The sequence below is a fragment of the Musca autumnalis genome, unplaced genomic scaffold (assembly GCF_047663935.1).
Source record: "Musca autumnalis isolate F117 unplaced genomic scaffold, ASM4766393v1 scaffold_4, whole genome shotgun sequence".
In the NCBI taxonomy this organism is placed as follows: Eukaryota; Metazoa; Arthropoda; class Insecta; order Diptera; family Muscidae; genus Musca; species Musca autumnalis.
In genome coordinates, this window is record NW_027411977.1 from 84,967,949 (window position 1) to 84,988,867 (window position 20,919).

The window sequence follows — 20,919 nt, forward strand, 5'->3', positions numbered from 1 at the left end:
AATTGGTTTTAATGGCAGTTATTGTACTTATAGTGACAAGTCCAACGTACACTGGATCGTAAAATCCACAAAAATTGGTCATCTACAAATACAACAACTGTAACGACAAAATTCCGGGTGTTATGTCCTGTTAATGAATTCTAAAGCCATGAAATGCTCAGAAAAGCTCTAAAGTTTCAATATGGGGTGATCTTGATCGAGTTTCGACTTGTCCTGTTTGAAAAAACGGGAATTTCTTGAAGGAAACCCATACTTTTGAGGCCATTGTCCTTTTGAAACATGCAATAATCCTTAATCCTCACACACAAGGACTTTCCATTTGAGTTAATTTTCTCAAAAATGTTGCGCCTTTTCATATTCCTACCAAAAGTAAATAGTGGGAGAACCTCAAGGTCCGTTGTAAGCCCTAAAGTTATACTGTCCTACCGGCCTTTTAGCAGTATGGGACATGCTTCTCGTGTCCCTAGTGTCTAATGTACTACTAATGTCTAATGAACTACTTCTAACTGAACCATTTAGTTATATTTTGGTCCTAAGTGAAGCGAACACAGCTTTTCAGAACGTTTTTGCACAATCCATGCGTTACAACAACAGAGAAAGCTCTGTATTACAATTTTAAATTAGCTATCATATCCTTCTGTTGTGGTGAAGTATCACTGTGGGGCTTACACTAGAACTTGAGGTTCTGCTACTATTTATTTTTGGTTGGAATGTGAAAAGGGACATCATTTGTGAAAAAATTAACTGAAAAGGAAAGTCCTTATGTGTAAGGATTAAGGATTATTACATGTTTCAAAAGTATAACGGCCTCAAAAGTATGGGTTTCCTTCAAGAAATTCCCGTTTCTTCAAAAAGGACAAGTCGAAACTCGATCAAGATCACCCCATATTGAAACTTTAGAGCTTTTCTGAACATTTCATGGCTTTAGAATTCATAAACAGGACATAACACTCGGAATTTTGTCGCTACAGTTGTTGTATTTGTAGATGACCAATTTTTGTGGATTTTACGATCAAGTGTACGTTGGACTTGTCGCTATAAGTACTATAACTGACATTAAAACCAATAAATATACTCTTTATGATCTCAAGTACAGATTTAGTTTAGTTTTGTTCAAAAATATCAAGAATTTTTTACACAGTTCCACGAGGATTCTCCGTTGTACACTAACTTTTGCGACATAAATTTTGGTCTTTTTGGGATTCGAACCGTACATTTGCTAATGTATGCAAATATTGTGCACTTTTAATTGTTATTACGGAAGACAACCTTCTTGTCTATCAAATAAAACCAATTGTCTGTTGTTTTCAATAAGTTATTGTGCTTTTTATCCCTAATACATTTTGGTTTCAATGGTGTATACTAACTTTTGCGACAGACTGTACACCCCAAGGAAATACCGAGTATTATCGTAAAATTTATGGAATTAGTAACAAAATTTATAAATTTTTTAGTTTTGGCGAATGTCTCTGGGTGTCTGAGATATATTTTAGAGAAAAGAAAATATTTTTGGGGGTCAAATGCCGTCATTTAGGGTCAAATTTCTTATATACCTCGTTAAAGCTGACCCTTGCTTAATTTTTTGCGTTTTTAGGTATTGTACTTTATAAAAAGCACAAAATTCGTATCAGATGGCAAATCTTGAGACCCTAGAAAGCTTTGAAGTTGTTTTTGTGCATAATATACCTTCCTGAACGTCGATAAATGCACGTTTTCCTTCAGATTTCTCAGGAAGTGAATAGATTCCGCGGAATTCTTGGTGCAAATTACATATAGATGGCTTTGAATTGCCTTGTAATATTGTCGGATACAATCCTTGGGCATCAATTGACTCAGAAATGTACAATTATACGAAACGTTTGGCGCCTATAGTAATGGTAATGATCATAATACGAAAACGACGTTGTTCACAGTACAAATTTCATGCTTTTTTGGTAGTGCTTATATTTTGTTGCTTTAGAAGCTTTGGGAACAGGTTTGTAACGAAATATGTCACATTTCTGATTCAATTAATGCCCAAGGATTGTATCAGACCATATTACAAGACAATTCAATGCATTTTGTATGTAATTTGCGCCAGGAATTCCGCGGAATATATTAACTTCCTGATAAATTTGAGGAAAAAGTGCATTAATCGACGTCCAGGAAGGAATATTTTGCTCAATAACAACTCCAAAGCTTTCTTGGGTCTCAAGATTTGCAATCTGAAACTAATTTTGTGCTTCTTATAAAGTACAATACCTAAAAACGCAACAAATTAAGCAAGGGTCAGCTTTAACGAGGTATATAAGAAATTTGACCAAAAATAACGGCATTTAACCCCCAAAAATTATTTTCTTTTGTCTAAAATATATTTCAGACACCCAGAGCCATACGCCAAAACCAAAAAATGTATAAATTTTGCTACTAATTCCATAAATTTTACGATAATACTCGTATTTCCTTGGGGTGTATGTATACTTTTCTGTGTTGTGAAAATTGAATTTCTTTAATTGTATTAAATATACGTATTAGATTAAAATAAATTTGTGTAATTATGGTTATTTTGTCACCAAGGAGCCACAAAGTGCAGTTGTTGCTGTAAAAAACCCAACGATTTAGCCAAAACTGCATCTTTGTAAGGTGTATGTATACTTTTCTGTGTCACTGTACGTATTTTGGAAAAAAATTGTTTCAATATACACAGGCTGAGGGTATATCTCTGTCGGCAAAGCCGACTGATACTTTTTTACTTGTTTTAAATAGGCATGGCACATTCCAGGACATTTTCTGAACATTTCATGAAAATAGGTTTATTAGTTTTCAAGATATAAATATTTAAAAAAATGGGCGTGGTCAGCTCCTATGGCTACGAATAAGCACCGAGGGTAGGAGACACAACCACCATTGTCTTGCAAATTAATATTCAAACCGATACGTTCGTAAATTGTGCTATATTGAATTTTTACAAAGAGGACATATGTAGAAGAGGTACCCCACCCCTCCAAAATTTAACAAAATATATAATGTATTTTCACCAAGGCCCATCCCTGAACATTCTCTGAATTTTTCAGGAAAGTAGGTTCAGTAGTATTGGAGATATAACATATTTAAAAAAGTGGGTGTGGTAGGGTCTTTAGGCCCCAAATAAGTACATAGGGTCGGAAGACATAACCACCATTGCCTCACAAATTAATTTTCTCACCGATACGTTCGTACGTTCTGCAAATATAGCGATTTTAAAAAATAGGTCATACCACACCCCCTCCCAAATTCAACCAAATATTTATCCTGATCATCCCTATACATTCTCTGAAATTTTCAAGAAAATCGGTAAGTAATTTTGTATATAAAATAATTTAAAAATGGGCGTGCTAATTAATTCCCTAAATGAGTACCTAAGGTCAGAGATACAACCACCATTGTCTCGTAAAATTAATTTTCTCGTCGATATGTTCGTCAGTTTTGCTAAAATATCACTTTTAAAAAATATGGCATAGGGGAGGTTCCTCGCACCTAAATGCTAAAATAGCGTTTAAAAAAATATATAAAAAATCGGTTCAGCCCTTTTGAGTCCATACGGAACATACAAACACACACACATTACTGGCGTTTTTTAAATATGGCATATAGGAGATACTCAGCCCCTTTCGAAATTCAACAAAATATGCATCCTATATTCAACGGGGGCCATCCCAGTACATACCCCGAAAATTTCAGGCAAATCGGTTCAGTAGTTTTGTAGATGTTACATATTTTAACAACGGAGACACAACCACAATTGTCTTGCAAATTAATTTCCAAACCGATATATTATTGCAAATAAAGCATTTAAAAAATAGGGTTTGAGGGAAGCTCCCCGCCCCTTCCGAAATTCAACAAAATTTGTAGCCTATTTTAACCGGATTTCATGAAAATTTCAGGAAAATCAGTTCCGTAGTTTTTGTAAAAAATATTAAAAATGAAAATTGGAAAAAGTGTGTGTGAAAGTGGGCATAGTCCATACTTCCGGAGAAAATAGCCTGAAAGGTACAAAAAACCCCTATGACACCGTGTGTAGTGGTTGGAGCGCAAGATAACACTCGAAGGTATCTGCCAATTCGGTCCAAAATGTGGCCTTCGTAATACTTTGTGCAAACTTAGTTTAAGTTCGAAGATAAGCCATATCGGTCCACTCCTTCAGGTACATCCCCCAGTTCAAAAATGTTCGGAAAAATTGTGCGCACGAAAGGGAGTGACCGATATGGTCCATACTTTACACATCCTAAAATATCTACCATATATATATATGGTTCGAATATGGACTATATTTGTCCACTCCTTAGGTTACCTCCTACACAAAATTTTGGATAAATTCACTTTAAGACCTGCTCTCGAATCACATTGATTTTTGTTGAAGCAACATGCATTAGCTGCCTCAATTACGGCAGTAAAAGTTTTTTCAGGGGCAAGTCCATACTTCTTGAGAAAAAAGCCCGAAAGTTGTAAAAACCCCTATGGCACCATATGAAGTGGCTGGAGGGCTCGAACCGAATACTGCGTTCGTCCACACTTTGGATATTGTAATATTTTTTCGAATATAAGATGAAATTAGAAGATGGTGCTTATAGGTCATCTCCTTCCGGTACCCCCCCCCCCCCCCCACAAAAGTACAAAAATATTCGCTAAAATGGTAGCAACCGATTTGGTCCAAACTTATGATCTCTAAATATTGTCGAAACTTAGTTTATGTTCAAATTTGGGCCATATCTGTCCAATCCTTGTGGTACCATCCACACAAATACTCAACATTTTTGTGTGGTTCGAGGACATTTTTACCGAAGGTTTTCCTAGTGGCACTGTTTACAGCGATATTATGTTTTTCGTAGGCTAGTGTGATAAAAAAGGCCTATATATCGATATCTCCGCAAAAGCTTTTAAAGCTTTAATCGTATCCATACTTTTGTCGGTGCATACGCCCAAAACTTTGAAACCCCCTAAATACATTTTTTTTTTTTGCGAAAAGTATTTCAATCCACACAGGCTGAGGGTATATCTCCGTCGACCAACTGATACTTTTTGAATTGTTTTTTTTTTTTTTTTTAATAGCTCCCCGTCCCTTCCGAATTTCAACAAAATTTGTAGCCTATTTTAACCGGGCGCCATCCCTGAACATTCCATGACAATTTCAGGAAAATCAGTTCAGTAGTTTGTGTAAAAGATTAAAAATGAAAATTGAAATAAGGGGGTGTAAAAGTGAGCGTGGGCATAAAAAAACCTAAGTTGGGTTATGGCGAACATTTCAAAAAAAAAAAAAAAAGAATTATCCAAATCGGTCCAGCCATTCTCAACTGATGCCATTACCAACGAACGACGTTTGATTTGATATATCGCTCATTTACTCATTTTTTACTCGTTTTTTGAGTTAGCAGTTTTTTCTACGACTTCTAATTTATCTTGTGTCAAATTTTCATACTGATATCTCTAAAACTCGACGAGTTACAGCTCATTTACTACGAGTTTCACATAAGTCAATACAAAAGTTTTTTTTAGTTTATTAAGCACTAGAACACTTCAAACCATGCTTGATCTTGCACAGACATTTAGCACTGGTATCTAGCTATCTGTTTGTAAAATATGGTCTAAGTAGTTATTTTAGTTTCTGTGTAGTAATCTTTTTAAGTGGAGAAGTCAAATTTCAATCGCCAACTTAAAACGGGGTTTTCTCGAAACTGAATTTTTTGAGATGTGCCACTCTTTGAGTAAATGAGCGATATGTAGATATACTAATAAATTCGCATACTGTGAAAAACATTGTCTAATAAAGCTAAGTGATGATTGAATTTCAAGGAGGAGCTTCTTGGAATTAACTTTTAATGCAAAAATTATATTTTTAATGCCTCCAAATTGGTTTATTTTACGTTTTCAAATCCATCAGATAGTAAAAGAACACATGTAATAATGGCCCTTAGTGTTATAACTAGAGTTGTATAGTTCATGAACGAACTAGTTCAATTGAACGATTCATTGAAAAGAGCGTATGAACTAGATCAGTCGATATAGTTCAATAGTTCACTGAACTATAATCAGTCGGTGACCGTACGATCAACGAACGATTCACAATCTAGTTCAACATGTCGTTCACAAATACATAAAGTGACGGCGTCGTCTATGTTAAGGGATGCCTTTGTAATGTGATCAGTTTGTTTATGTTTTGGATCAAGGTACATGGAATAGCTGTCCGAAAATGAAGATTTTTACAAAAACATACGAGACATAACATATTACAATATGTCGAATCCAGATTCAATCTGCCTTTTTGAATAGAAAAAAGGGGGAAAAAAACACACACACACACAAAGGTTTTTTGTAATGACAATTTCTACCCACACACACAACATACGATTTTTTGCCAGCCACCTAAATGAAGGATGTTTTTTTCTAAAATTAATTAATTTTTCTTCAAGAGTGCAATAAAACTATGCAAATGTAATATTTTTAGTCTTTTGTTTGTATTTGGTGTATGTATGCGTTTTCATCAAACGACCGATTAAGAGCCGGTGAACGATTTTGATTCCAATGATTGAACTGGACAGTGAACTATGAACTAGATTACTGACCTAGTTTAGTTTAAAGAGCTGAGCTATTGAACTAGATCTTTCAAATGAACTAGATTGTACAACTCTAGTTATAACTTTTCAACATTTGTTGCAAATATCAAAAATAGCACCACATAGCCGTGTAGAGCTGGAAAATATTAAGGAAACGAATTGACCTAAAAACCCGGTTTCGTTATCAGGACAATGTGGTGTGGTATTTTTGTTTTATTATGTTCCTAATGTACACTACCCATTACTATATAATGGATTTATGCACAACTTTTTGGTGGCCATAACTGTTTCCAAAGGTTACACCTAAACTTAAACTAAAACCCATACACGAATATTTATATTAATTTGATCCTTATAGAAAGTACTTGTTTTTATCCTTTAACCTCTTCATCTCTTTTGTTGTCCTAGGTCATGGGTCCCGATCAACGCACAATAACCATTACAAAGACCGGCTCAATTGCCGATCGTTTAGCAGCTCTTCAAAAGAGCGGTGAAGATGACTGGAAACGACGCATATCAAAGCGTGACGAAATTGATGATATCAAACGCGAAAATTATGTTAATGTAAGTACACCACCCACCTACCACACTGTTGTTATTGTTGTCTATTATTATTTTTATTATTATTACACACACTTACCACTTATTGTTTGTTAGACACACTCGAGGTGTTTGTAAGATGTTATAATATGTATACTCATCGTACATGTTTCAAGGTGTCACTTTCATTTTCCTCAATGATCTCAGATTACGAATGTAAAATTTAATTACGCACTTGTTTATAACTCACACACAATGGTAGAATACATCGATTCGTGTGGTAGGCATGTGCGACATTGCGGTTTTCCATGTACATAACTGTTTTTCATTACACCTCCACTAGTTTTTCCCCTACAATTGTTTCACAAACATCAACAATTGTTATGCAACAATTGTGTGTTATACGAGTATGTGTTTGTTGTTTGTTTTATTGTTTTTGTTTATGGTCTTCCTGTTGTAAAAACAAAATATGCAGAAGTGTGATATACTTTTGTTTTGTAATCTGATGTGTGATTTATTTGCGTATGTTTTTTGTTATGACTTTTTATATGTTTTAGATTTTACACATGCCGCAAAATGGGGGTATTGGTTCATAACCAACTTGTTCTATAGAGTGTCCACCAAATTTTGCAATCTTAATCACATATTCAAATCGCTTAGGATTATGTTTATTAGTTGTTGGTTAAAAACATCTTATTAATTATACCCTCATTCTTGTGGGGTTCCTTAAGTCTAATGACTAAGAGGGTACGTATATTTTCATACGATCAATAACACTGTGCAACAGCCAAATGTATTTGGTTAGCAGATCAAAACCCCAAAAAGGTTTTGAGTTCTCAGGCCACACTTTTTGTAAAGTCCCTTATATAATTTTAACCAAAGGCAATGGGTCCCCCAATATTATGCGCTGTACTTCGCAAGATTAAAGATCAAGTTTTGAAAATTCATGGAGATCTTTGGATTAAATCTAGGGTCATTAGTACAAAAAATTGTGTATATTCTTTGGTATGTATATTTTTTGGTATATGTCCGATTTTCAGTATTTTTTACGTTTCGCTCATACCCTCAGCCTTAAGGCTAAAAAAGCAATATTAATTTCGCCAAATGTTCTATTTTGAGTTCTTAGTAAATAGAAACCTTTTATGAAAAAATATCAATATAGGTCCATGTTTTTGTATAGCCCTCATATATAGGTCCCCACTGAATTTAGATATTTGAGGGTCTTGGACATATTTTCCAATTGATTAGGCTCTAATTTTACATCTTCATTTCCCTGGGGGGAAGAACACTATTTCGCAGCAAATTTTCAAACTAGATCCATGTTTTGGAGTAGCGCCCATATAAAAGTATCTCATGATTTTAACCATTTCGAAGGTCTTGGCCACATTTTTCAATCGATTTGGCTGAAAATTTGTATTTTGGTTTCTTTGGGAGTAGAAAACTTTCCTGCAGAAGATTTTCAATATAGGAATTATTTTGATGTAGCCCCCATATAACTGTCCATGTTCCAAACCATGTTCCAAGCCGATTTGGTATGAGGTGTGGTAGATTCCAAATGGAGGTGAAATACACCCATAGTTCCTTTTGGAGGTATACATATAATCACTTTCTGAGTCGATTTATGCATGTCCGTCCGTCTGTCCATATATTTTTGTTCGCAACGTACGTTTTGTCCGATTCTGCTGATAATTGAGTAATATAATTTTTTAGCCATAGAAAGAACGCTATTGCTTTTGATGAAAATTGGTTGAGAATTGGATATAACTCCCATATATATTTTCAGCCGATTTGACGTATGTATTTGCTGCACCAAACACAATATATATGTTTGATTTGGACTAAGTATGTGAGATATATTTGCTGCACCAAACACCCTATATCTGTCCAATTTTCATGAAATTTGAAATGTGTGACTGAATTTTTTCTAGTAATAAGTTTACCATATTATATAGAAATCTGTTCAAATTGATATATATATATATATATATATATATATATATATATATATATATATATATATATCCTATATTTTACATATTCACAGTGGTATAGGGTATCATATAGTCGGCCCCGCCCGACTATAATCCTTTCCTCACTTACTTACTTAGCTGGCTCATTACAGAACATTTGTTCCATAGACCGAACTATGAAAAGATCTCCAATTCTCTCTGTTTCGTGCTTCGCTTTTTGGAATACCTCGCCTTGTCATTTCTTCATCCACTTGTTTGCGCCAACTATTCTTTGGCCTGCCAATTCTGCGTGCACCGCCATGTGGCTCGCATTTATACGCAGATCTTTCGAAGAATTTTTCTCTCAAACACACCAAGCACTGCCATGTCTGCTTGCGCAAGTACCCAGGCTTCGGAACCATACATCAGCACGGGTAGTAGCAGTGTTTAGTAAAGCGTTATTTTGGTTTGACGAGTTGTGGCTTTGTTTTTAAAGTGCTTACTTAAGCGAAAGTAGCATCTGTTGGCCAAACAATTCTTCTTTTTATTTCACAAATTATGTCGTTTGTTGTGTTTACGGCGGTGTCGAGGTAGACGAAGTCTTTTACTACCTCAAAATTATAGGACCCAACTTCAACAGTTGGTCCGATCTCAGTGGACGCATTGTGCGTCGACACCATCAACTTGGTCTTCTCGCCGTTTACCGCCAGACCCACTTAGTAGATTCTCCTTCGACCTTCATAAAGGTATCTGTTACTTATTTTACTGATCGTCCATTGATGTCTATATCATCAGCATAAGCAAGTAACATGTGGCTATTGGTGTATATTGTGCCACTTCTTTTGACGTTTGCCTCTCGTATAACCTTTTCTAGCAGGACGTTGAAGAGATCAGACGAAAGGCTGTCTTCTTGCCTGAAACCTCTTTTGGTACAAAACTCTTCGGAAAGGTTCTTTCCTATTTTAACCGAAGATCTTGTGTCAGTTAGAGTCATTTTACAAAGCCGAATGAGCTTCGCGGGGATACCAAATTCAGACATGGCTTGGAATACCTTTGAACGTAGCGGGCTGTCGAAGGCTGCTTTATAATCGACAAAAAGGTCGTAGGTATCGATCTGCATCTCTTGGGTCTTCTCCAGGATTTGCCGCAGGGTAAATATCTGATCAATGGTGGATTTGCCAGTTCTAAAGCCGGATTGGTATGGTCCAATTATTTCGTTGACCATGGGCTTTAGTCGTTCGCACAATATCCCTGACACTGTCTTGTAGGCGATAGGGAGAAGACGGGACACAGGATGCTCAGGTTCCAATCGTCGGGTACGCGTTCTTCCTGCCAGATGGAGCTAACTAGCTGACTATCTGCGTGTCGCCTCCGGTTTTAAACAGCTCGGCTGGTAGGCCATCAGCTCCTGCTGCCTTATTATTCTTCAGCCGGTTTATTGCTGTCTTTACCTCACCTTGGCCGGGTGGTATACATTCAATACCGTCTTCTGGGATTGGATCTGTGGTATCTTCGTCGACTTCGCTGCTATTGGATACCAACAATTTGGAAAAATGCCCTTTCCATATCCTTAGCACACTATCTGTATCAGTATCTCTACAGGAGGATGTGCCAGTTCCAAAGCCATCAATTTGATGTTTCACTCTTTGGTAGAATTTTCGGACTTCATTCTGTCTTCTGTACATCTCGATTTGTTCCCACTCCCGCTTTTCCATATCTCTATTTTTTCTGCGGAAAAGACGTTTCTCCTCTCTCCTTTTCTCTCGATACCTCTCTCGTGTGCTACGCGTTGCTACTGATTGTAAAGTAGGCCTATATGCCGCGTTTTTCTCTTCGGTAGCTGCACGACACTCCTGGTCATACCATGAATTCCTTTGTGGAGGTCTCTGGTATCCAAGTACTGATTTTGCGGCTGTTTGCATGGAGTGGGCAATATTTTGCCATTGCGCTGATATGTTATCGGGACGAGAAGTGCCTTCATTAAGCAATTGGGCTAGTTGAGTGGAATATGCTGTGGCTATCTGTTGTGATTGCAGCTTACCGATGTCCAACTTCCGTGTTGTGCCCGTTCGCAATTTATTTGCTATGTTTAATCTGGTACGTACCTTTGCTGCAACAAGGTAGTGGTCCGAGTCTATGTTTGCATCTCGGAACGATCGATGCATGTCTTCCACCTATTACAACGTGATCAATTTGATTTCTTGTTCTTTGATCTGGCGACAGCCAGGTGCCCTTATGAATATCGAGATGCTTAAATCTGGTACTGCTAACTACCATGTTTTTTGCAGCTGCAAAGTCTATCAGTCTCATACCATTGTCAGATGTTTCATTGTGGAGACTGAATTTCCCGACTGTTGGGCCAAAGATATTCCCCTATCCAATTTTGGCATTAAAATCGCCTAGTATAATTTTAATGCCATGGGTTGCCCTGCCATAAGTTTATTCTAAGCGCTCGTAAAATATATCTTTGGTCTGTTCGTCCTTGTCTTCAGTGGGAGCATGAGCCCAAATAAAGCTGATGTTGAAAAATTTTGCTTTTAATCGAATTGCAGCGAGTCTTTCATTCACTGGGGTGAAGCTGGAGACCAGATGTTTTAACCTCCGACCAACTACAAATCCGCAACCACACTCATGCTTTGTGTCATGGCAGCTATAATACATTGCGTCACCTTTAGGTATTGTTGTGACGCCTTTCCCGGTCCATCGTATTTCCTGTATGGCAGTAATGTCTGCCGTGTACTTTTCAAGTACATCTGCCAATGCGTAAACTGCTTCTTCCTTTCTTTACTGGGTCTTTTTATGATAGTCACCATATACAGGTACCTTCCTAGTCCACAGTGTAATGTGCCTCATCGAAATAACGCTTTAGACCCTACATACAATTTAGAGTCGACTTAGGCATGTCCGTCTGTCTGGTTCGTCCAAACCTTGGCACAATATATTTTCCAAACTTAGATCATGTTCGAAGATAGACTATATCGGTACACAAAACAAATAAAACGTTGATTCATTGGCATCGCCTAGGTGAACGGAAAATGCGTGTAAATTTGGGAAACGCGTGCAAATTTGGGAAACGTGCAATTCAACAGCTCGTCTCGGATCGGTGGCAGTTCCACACTTCCTGAGATAATGGTCCAAAATCTACAAAAAGGATCTACTACACTGGATGGTAAGATAACCCTTGAAGGGAGAAAACATTTTGGTCTAAACGTCGTACATCGCATTAATTCTTACGGTCTCGAATTATGTCCGAATATTGACTGCATCGGACCACTCTTTCGTGTACCTCTCACACAATAGGTCTTTACGATATTTTGTCCAAACAGATATCGAGTTCGAAGATGGGCCATATCGGTACACTCTCTCGGGAACCTCCCACACAAAATTTCAGAAAAGTGCTGTTTACGGCATACTCTCAAATCGCTTTGATTTTTTTTCCAAAAACTTTTATTCACTGTCCCCATTACGACTGCATAATTTTTTTCAGGGGCAGTGGCAAGCAAGTCCATACTTCCTGAAAAAATGGGCGGAAAACTGCAAAAACCCCTATGAAACCATATGTAGTGGCTGAAGCGCACGATAACTCTCGAGCGGATTAGCCGATTCGGTCTGAAATTTGGCCTTTGTAATATTTTGTCCAAACTTTGTCCATGTCGGTCCACTCTCTAAGGTACATCTCTCATAAAAGTTCAAAATCTTTCGCAAAAATTGTATGTACGATATCTCTCGAAGGCAGTAAGCGATTTGCTGCGTACTTTGTACATCGTAATATTTCTACCACTCTTTCGGGTACCTCTCACACAAGGTTTCGGAAAAGTGCAGTTTAAGGTCTGCTCTCGAATCTCTTTGATTCTTGTTGTAACTACTTGTATTCGCTGCCCCCATTACGATGTTACAAGTTTTTTCGGGGGCAAGTCTTAACTTCCTGAGATAATAACCCAAAAATCCCTGCCGGCAACAACTAAAGTGGGTAGTACTTTAGATAAACCTCGAAGGGAGAAACCGGTTTGGTTCAAACTAGAGTTGTACAATTTAGTTCATTTGAAAGATCTAGTTCAATAGCCCAGATCTTTAAACTGAACTAGGTCAGTAATCTAGTTCATAGTTCACTGTCCAGTTCAATCATTGGGATCAAAATCGTTCACCGGCTCTTAATCGGTCGTTTGATGAAAACGCATACATACACCAAATACAAACAAAAGACTAATATAATTTAGGGGTCTATTATGGATAGCAACTCAATTTAAGTTGCGTTGCCAGAAGAGAAAATCATACAATTAAATCATGTGAAACGGAAGAATTTTTCGTCAAATTCATTCAAAAACAGTGTTTTGGAACTTTAACTATTAATTTCATTGTAAAAAAGTTTAAATTCAATGCGAAAATGGAAGTTTTTATTATTAAATTTACTGTCGGCAACGCAACTGGAGTGGGGTTGCCATCCATAATCGACCCCTTAAATACTCCATAACAAAATTTTACATTTGCATTATTGCATTCTTAAAGAAAGATTAATTAATTTTAGAAAAAACATCCTTCATTTAGGTGGCTGGCAAAAAATCGTATGTTGTGTGTGTGTGTAGAAATTGTCATTGCAAAAAAGCTTTGTGTGTGTGTGTTTCTTTTCATTTTTTCCCTTTTTTTCTATCCAAAAAGGCAGATTGAATCTGGATTCGACATATTGTAATATGTTATGTCTCGTATGTTTTTGTAGAAATCTTCATTTTCGGATAGCTATTCCATGTACCTTGATCCAAAACATAAACAAATTGATCACATTACAAAGGCATCCCTTAACATAGACGACGCCGTCACTTTATGTATTTGTGAACGACATGTTGAACTAGATTGTGAATCGTTCGTTGATCGTACGGTCACCGACTGATTATAGTTCAGTGAACTATTGAATAGAGTTTCTGATCGGGAATTCCCGACCCGGGATTTCCCGGGAATTCTCGATTTTTTTCGGACGGGATTTCCCGGGAAATTTTTTTGAAATTCCCGGGAATACGGGTATTTGTATTTTTCATATATAAGGTTATATTATTTGTCTTATAGTTATTTAATGTTGAAAATATAGTGGAATAGCGATTATTCATGTCCCGATAATTCGTAATTCCCGATCATTTGTAACAAACTTAGGGTCCATAGTAAAAATCGCGATAATTCGTGTAAAGTACATACATGTTGGTCCTCTCAGTAATTAATGTTTTTTCTGGAATACGAAGTCAGTATAACCTTACATAATTCTGAACTTTTTGGAGTCATTTCCTTGTTGTTCTAGTCCATATTTTTATTAATGACATTCATGAAGTACATATATTAATTTGCTAAGATATAAACTCTGTGACCGATTCGAATTGTGGTTTTCTCCAAAATTACTGTATAATGTGTAAAAGTCCCAATTTACATTAGGCGAGTTTACTTGCGGCAATTGTCAGTTTGTAGGTGAGAGAGGGGGCTGAGAGGCAAAGGGTTACCATATGCCTCACCTCTCTCTCCATCAAACTGACAATTGCCGCAAGTAAACTCGCCTAATGTAAATTGGGACAAAGCCTCGACACATAAGACCAAGTTCGACCTAATTCAAATGTGATTCTGAAATCTTTTTATTAGGTCGAACTTGGTCTTTAGTCTTTTATAAGATATGACTTCACAAGAATACCGTGCCTCTTATGTGTCGAGGCCTTAAGAGGCAAATTGTGTATATTAGGAATGGAAGTCAGTAATAACTATAGTATGTATGTTCATATAAGTTCGCCTCTATATCTTTGGTGCCACCGTGGTGCAATTGTGAAGCTTTCTACACAAAAGGTCAACCTTGTAAAAATCCTTTATGAACGGATTTATTCTATGATCGACACACCCTTCGAACCATAAAAAGAACTCCCCATATCATTGACCTAAAAAATAGAGTCGCACAGCAATCTTTGATATGAACGAAGCCTTTGCGAGGATGGTCGTGGGAAACATCAATTTATATAATCTCCGCAAATTAGTCAGGAAGAATTGGTTGGCTTGAACAACTGCCATATATGATGTAATGGTACTTTCAAGATTTTGGCGCATCGTCGTTAATATTGTTCCAAAGAGATAACTAATCATACAACTACACATATAAGGAGTATTTATTTCCTTTATGTTTGCTCTCTGTCACGTCTATGCCCCACAAACTCGATTTCTTATAGTCCCGGGAATTCCCGGGTTCCCGGGAATGAGAAATTTGTATTCCCGATTTCCCGGGAATGAAAAACAGTCGGGAATTCCCAAACTCTACTATTGAACTATGATGAACTATATCGACTGATCTAGTTCATACGCTCTTTTCAATGAATCGTTCAATTGAACTAGTTCGTTCATGAACTATACAACTCTAGTTCAAACGTTGTACATCGTATTATACTGACGTCGAAAGTATTGTGGTCACTTCTTTTGCCTATGTCCGAGGCTGAGGGTAAAGTTGACTTCATAATTTTTTTCCCAAATTTTGTCTGAATCCCTCGCAGGAAAAACCAGTGTTTTTCACTGTATAACCCATGTTATTTCAAACATGAGCAATTATGCAACAAAACGCATTGTCATGACAGGTACATCTTTTATCATAATCCCCCCCATATTGATACATTCCGTTATACGATATTTTAAAGCCTTTATCTAAATTTTTATACCCTCAGCCTTTAGGCTAGAAAGGGTATATACACTTTCATACAAGCAAAATGTGCCTCATCGAAATAATGGTTTTAGACCCCAAGTATGTTTGGACGAAATGTGTTTCAGACAATTTGGGGTTGATTTAGCAATGTCCGTCCGTCTGTCTGTCTGGCTGGTGCGCACGATAACTCTCGAACGGATGAACCGATTTGGTTCAAATTTTGGCTTTCGTAATATTTTATCCAAACTTAGTTTAAGTTCGAAGATGATGTATATCGGTCCACTCCTTCCGGTACCTCCCCCACAAAAGTTCCAAAATGTTCGGAAAATTTGTGGGCATGATAACTCTTGAAGGGAGTAACCGATTTGGTCCATACTTTGCACATCGTAATATTTCTACCAGACTTAGATGAGGTTCCAATATGGACTTAATCGTCCCACTCCTTCGGGTACCTTCCATATAAAATTTCGGATAAGTTCAGTTTAGGACCTGCTCTCGAATCGCTTTGATTTTTGTTGCAACAACTTGTATTCACTTCTCCCCATACAACGGTACAAGTTTCATCAGGGGCAAGTCCATACTTCCTGAGAAAATGGTCGGAAAGGTGCAAAAAGCCCCTATGACACCTTGTGTAGTGGGTGGAGCGCTAGATAACTCTCGAACGGATCTATCGAGACGGTTTAAAATTTGGCCTTCGTAATATTTTATCAAAATATTGTTTAAATTCGAAGATGGGCTATATCGGTCCACTCCTTCAGGTACCTCCCCCACAAAACTTCAAAAATGTTCGGAAACATTGTGCGCACGATAACTCTTGAAGGGAGTGACCGATGTAATCCATACTTTGCACATCCTAATATATCTACCAGAAATATCTCAGGTTCGAATATGGACTACATTTGTCTACTCCTTCTGATACCTCTCACACAAAATTTCGGATAAGTTCACTTTAAGACGTGCTCTCGAATCACTTTGATTTTTGTTGAAGCGATTTGCATTCGCTACCTCCATTACGACGGTAAAAGTTTTTTCTGGGGCAAGTCCATATTTCTTGGAAAACAGCCCGAAAGGTGTAAAAAACCCTAGGTCACGAGAGCACGATAACTCTCGAACTGTTCAATCGATTTGGCCCAACATTTGGTCTTCGTCATATTATATCCAAACTTAGTTTCATGGGCAATACCGGTCCACAACTTCCAGTACTTCTCCCCAATATTTGAAAAATTTCACTAAAATGCTAGGACGATATCACTTGAATGGGGCAACCAATTTGGTCCAAACTTTGGATCTCCTAATATTTTATCAAAATTTAGTTTAACTTCTAAAATGGCCCATATCGGTCCTCCCTAAGGGTACCTGCCCTACAAAAGTTCAACATTTGTGTCTTAATGCAGTTAATTCCGAATCCACATTTTTATCGGCAAGTTCAAATGTCCAAAAAGGGCCATAAAATTCTGAAGAGACCTTAAATACATTCGATCTGTCCGGAGGTGAAAGTATCGCTTCACATTGGCTGAGGGTATATATCTGTCGGCAAAGTCGACTGACTCTTTTTTACTTGTTTAATATAATTTCGCATTTTGCATTCTGATGAAGACTATTAAAAAAATCATATAGGTCCAGATTCTTGTATGGCCCTCACAGAAGGTTGTCCCTGATTTGTGACACGTTGGAGGTTTTTGCCCGATTTGGTGTTTGACTAATATGTATGTGAATAACTAACATTCTTACAAAAACGTATGAACCTAGGTACAATTTTTCATTTTTTTGGATATATTTTCAAACAGATTTTCGTGTAATTCGGCATTTTGAACATTCAGGAATAGGAGAAGCTCCAGCAATTATCTTATTGTATCTACACGTCAAGTTGTTTGTCCTCCCCTTTGCCAAATATCATTAGAAATAAAACAAAAAACAAAAAAAGCTAACTAAAGTTGAAGTCTGATCCGTTTCAAGAATATTTGTTACTTTGGGAGGTATAAAATAGAGACGAAACGAGAGTCTTTAAGTAGGATCGCTGCATTTTTTCTTTCTGTATTCAGTTTCTTTTAAGTTTGTCATTCTCCTCCTATAAATTCAAATACTGAACATAGCTGATGTTGTAACATATTGCAATGTTAACGAAATAATAAAGCAACAAAATATAAAGCATACTTTTAGGCTGTTATTAAAACAACATAACAGTGGGAATATTTGTAACAAACTACACAATGTTAAACGACTCTGTTAATGTTAACAGCATATTTAACATTCTTTGCAGCAAATAAGGTATGGAATTTAAATTAATTTCACTTTTTCTTCGCATTAAATTATAATATTTGCAAAAAATATTCTTCTTTTTTTTGCAAAATCTTTGTGTTGTTTTTGTTTTATTGCATTTTCTGTTTGTTTTGTCAATTAGCAACCCAACCATAAATCGGTAATTGAAAAACGTGCCAAGAATTTAAATACGAAATACGAAAATTGTTAACTTGACTCACAAAGCAAAGGTAGAGCATTATTTATTATTTTAAATATAAACAAATAAGGCTTTTAACTTTCATTGAACGTTTTAACATTTAATAGCGAATTAAACTTTTCATTGTTGTCTTTTGTTTAAAAAAGGAAAAAGGGGTATGCAATAAATCCCATAAAAAACATTGTCAACAATTTTTAACTGTTGTTTACATGAATTTAAAAAAAAAAAATAAATAAATAAAGGTGACAGAAAAATAAACACTAAATCCCCTTCTATACACATATTTCGTTGATAAAATCAGTTAGTAAGGCAATTCATCATCATCATCATCATCGTGGTGATCATTCTCGTGCACAATTTTTATTTTTATTTTGTTATTTTAGCAATGCCAAAAGTTTTTTGAACTTTAAACACCTCAAACCATTCGAAAGTGTATTATAGCTACTTAAAGTTTTTATTTTCAAATATCAAAGTACAAAAAGAAGTAGTAACGAAATAAAAAATAAGTGTTACTCCTCGGTCTAATAAGTTTTAATGTTAACGATATTTTAATAACTTGATGCGCGTGCTAGTTACACCGCCAGTCACCAAAATCGCAAAACGCAAAACTTCAACTCATCCATCCATCCATCCAACCATTCATTCTAAGCTCACTGTCACCACCCAAGTGTGTTAACAACACAAAATTTCGAAACTTAAACTACTTATTTCGGTTTTTAGCTGCCTTTAATTAAAATGAACAGTTAATATTGTTTTTAAGAAGCGATTCAGCAAAACGTTTTCAAGAAATGTCACGTTTCATTCTGTGTAATAACTGATTCTTATAGATGAAATTTTATCAGAAAATACAATTCAAACATTACAAGAAATAAGAAACCAGTAAATCTTGAATCTTAAGTTCACTCGGGCAAGTATTAACTATTTGAGGAAGTTGTAGATGTTGGAATCCAATTTCATGGTCTCTTTCCAGGGGAGTTTATTAATCTCTCAGGCTCAACTCAAAACTCTAAATAATATCAATATATTCAGAGTGTTGAGTTAAAAACTTAAAAATGTTTAAAGCGGAATTTCCGTTATATGAGGAGTACACCAACATGTAGAACAGTTTTGGAAAGATGCCAGAAGGCTTACAAACTTTCCCACGCTATCATTTATGCACAGACATATACAAATATGTATGTATGTATGTATATAATATGTACGCCAATTATTCAAACACTTGTCATCACATCAATTATTTTACATTAAGGTTGTGACTATTTATTTATTTTTGTTTTTGCTTGCCTTATTGGTTATGTCTCAATATTAGTCTGCTTATCCAATAAATCTGCTTGCCACTTGTTTGTAATAGCAGTCACCTCCAAAAGAAGTGTCAGCTGTAGGCAATTGTCCCACATTTGGCACATTTGGCTTTTGTGACCAATTGACACAAGGTGAATTTTTCATGAGCAGTAGACTACCAAATTACCTTAAGTGCCCCTTCCATTAATCTTAACAAAGTGAGTTATTTGTCTGGCACTTTTACGATTTCACTAAATTTCCCTGGCAGACAATTAGTTAGGAGAAAGAATTTCAGTAGCAAATTAAATATTAAATATTAAATATTAAATATTAAATATTAAATATTAAATATTAAATATTAAATATTAAATATTAAATATTAAATATTAAATATTAAATATTAAATATTAAATATTAAATATTAAATATTAAATATTAAATATTAAATATTAAATATTAAATATTAAATATTAAATATTAAATATTAAATATTAAATATTAAATATTAAATATTAAATATTAAATATTAAATATTAAATATTAAATATTAAATATTAAATATTAAATATTAAATATTAAATATTAAATATTAAATATTAAATATTAAATATTAAATATTAAATATTAAATATTAAATATTAAATATTAAATATTAAATATTAAATATTAAATATTAAATATTAAATATTAAATATTAAATATTAAATATTAAATATTAAATATTAAATATTAAATATTAAATATTAAATATTAAATATTAAATATTAAATATTAAATATTAAATATTAAATATTAAATATTAAATATTAAATATTAAATATTAAATATTAAATATTAAATATTAAATATTAAATATTAAATATTAAATATTAAATATTAAATATTAAATATTAAATATTAAATATTAAATATTAAATATTAAATATTAAATATTAAATATTAAATATTAAATATTAAATATTAAATATTAAATATTAAATATTAAATATTAAATATTAAATATTAAATATTAAATATTAAATATTAAATATTAAATATTAAATATTAAATATTAAATATTAAATATTAAATATTAAATATTAAATATTAAATATTAAATATTAAATATTAAATATTAAATATTAAATATTAAATATTAAATATTAAATATTAAATATTAAATATTAAATATTAAATATTAAATATTAAATATTAAATATTAAATATTAAATATTAAATATTAAATATTAAATATTAAATATTAAATATTAAATATTAAATATTAAATATTAAATATTAAATATTAAATATTAAATATTAAATATTAAATATTAAATATTAAATATTAAATATTAAATATTAAATATTAAATATTAAATATTAAATATTAAATATTAAATATTAAATATTAAATATTAAATATTAAATATTAAATATTAAATATTAAATATTAAATATTAAATATTAAATATTAAATATTAAATATTAAAT

At 34.3% G+C, this 20,919-nt stretch overlaps 1 protein-coding gene across 42 annotated transcripts in view; it reads left to right on the forward strand.

Annotated features, from left to right (window-relative positions):
- The window catches only part of Svil (Supervillin), a 1,126,087-nt gene that overhangs the window by 1,014,607 nt on the left and 90,561 nt on the right, over positions 1-20,919 (forward strand). For all 42 annotated transcript variants that reach the window (XM_073980363.1, XM_073980344.1, XM_073980341.1 and 39 more), the window contains one exon: positions 6,978-7,133. In XM_073980363.1, the coding sequence (XP_073836464.1) occupies positions 6,978-7,133 (156 nt within the window). The remainder of the gene's footprint in view (positions 1-6,977; positions 7,134-20,919) is intronic.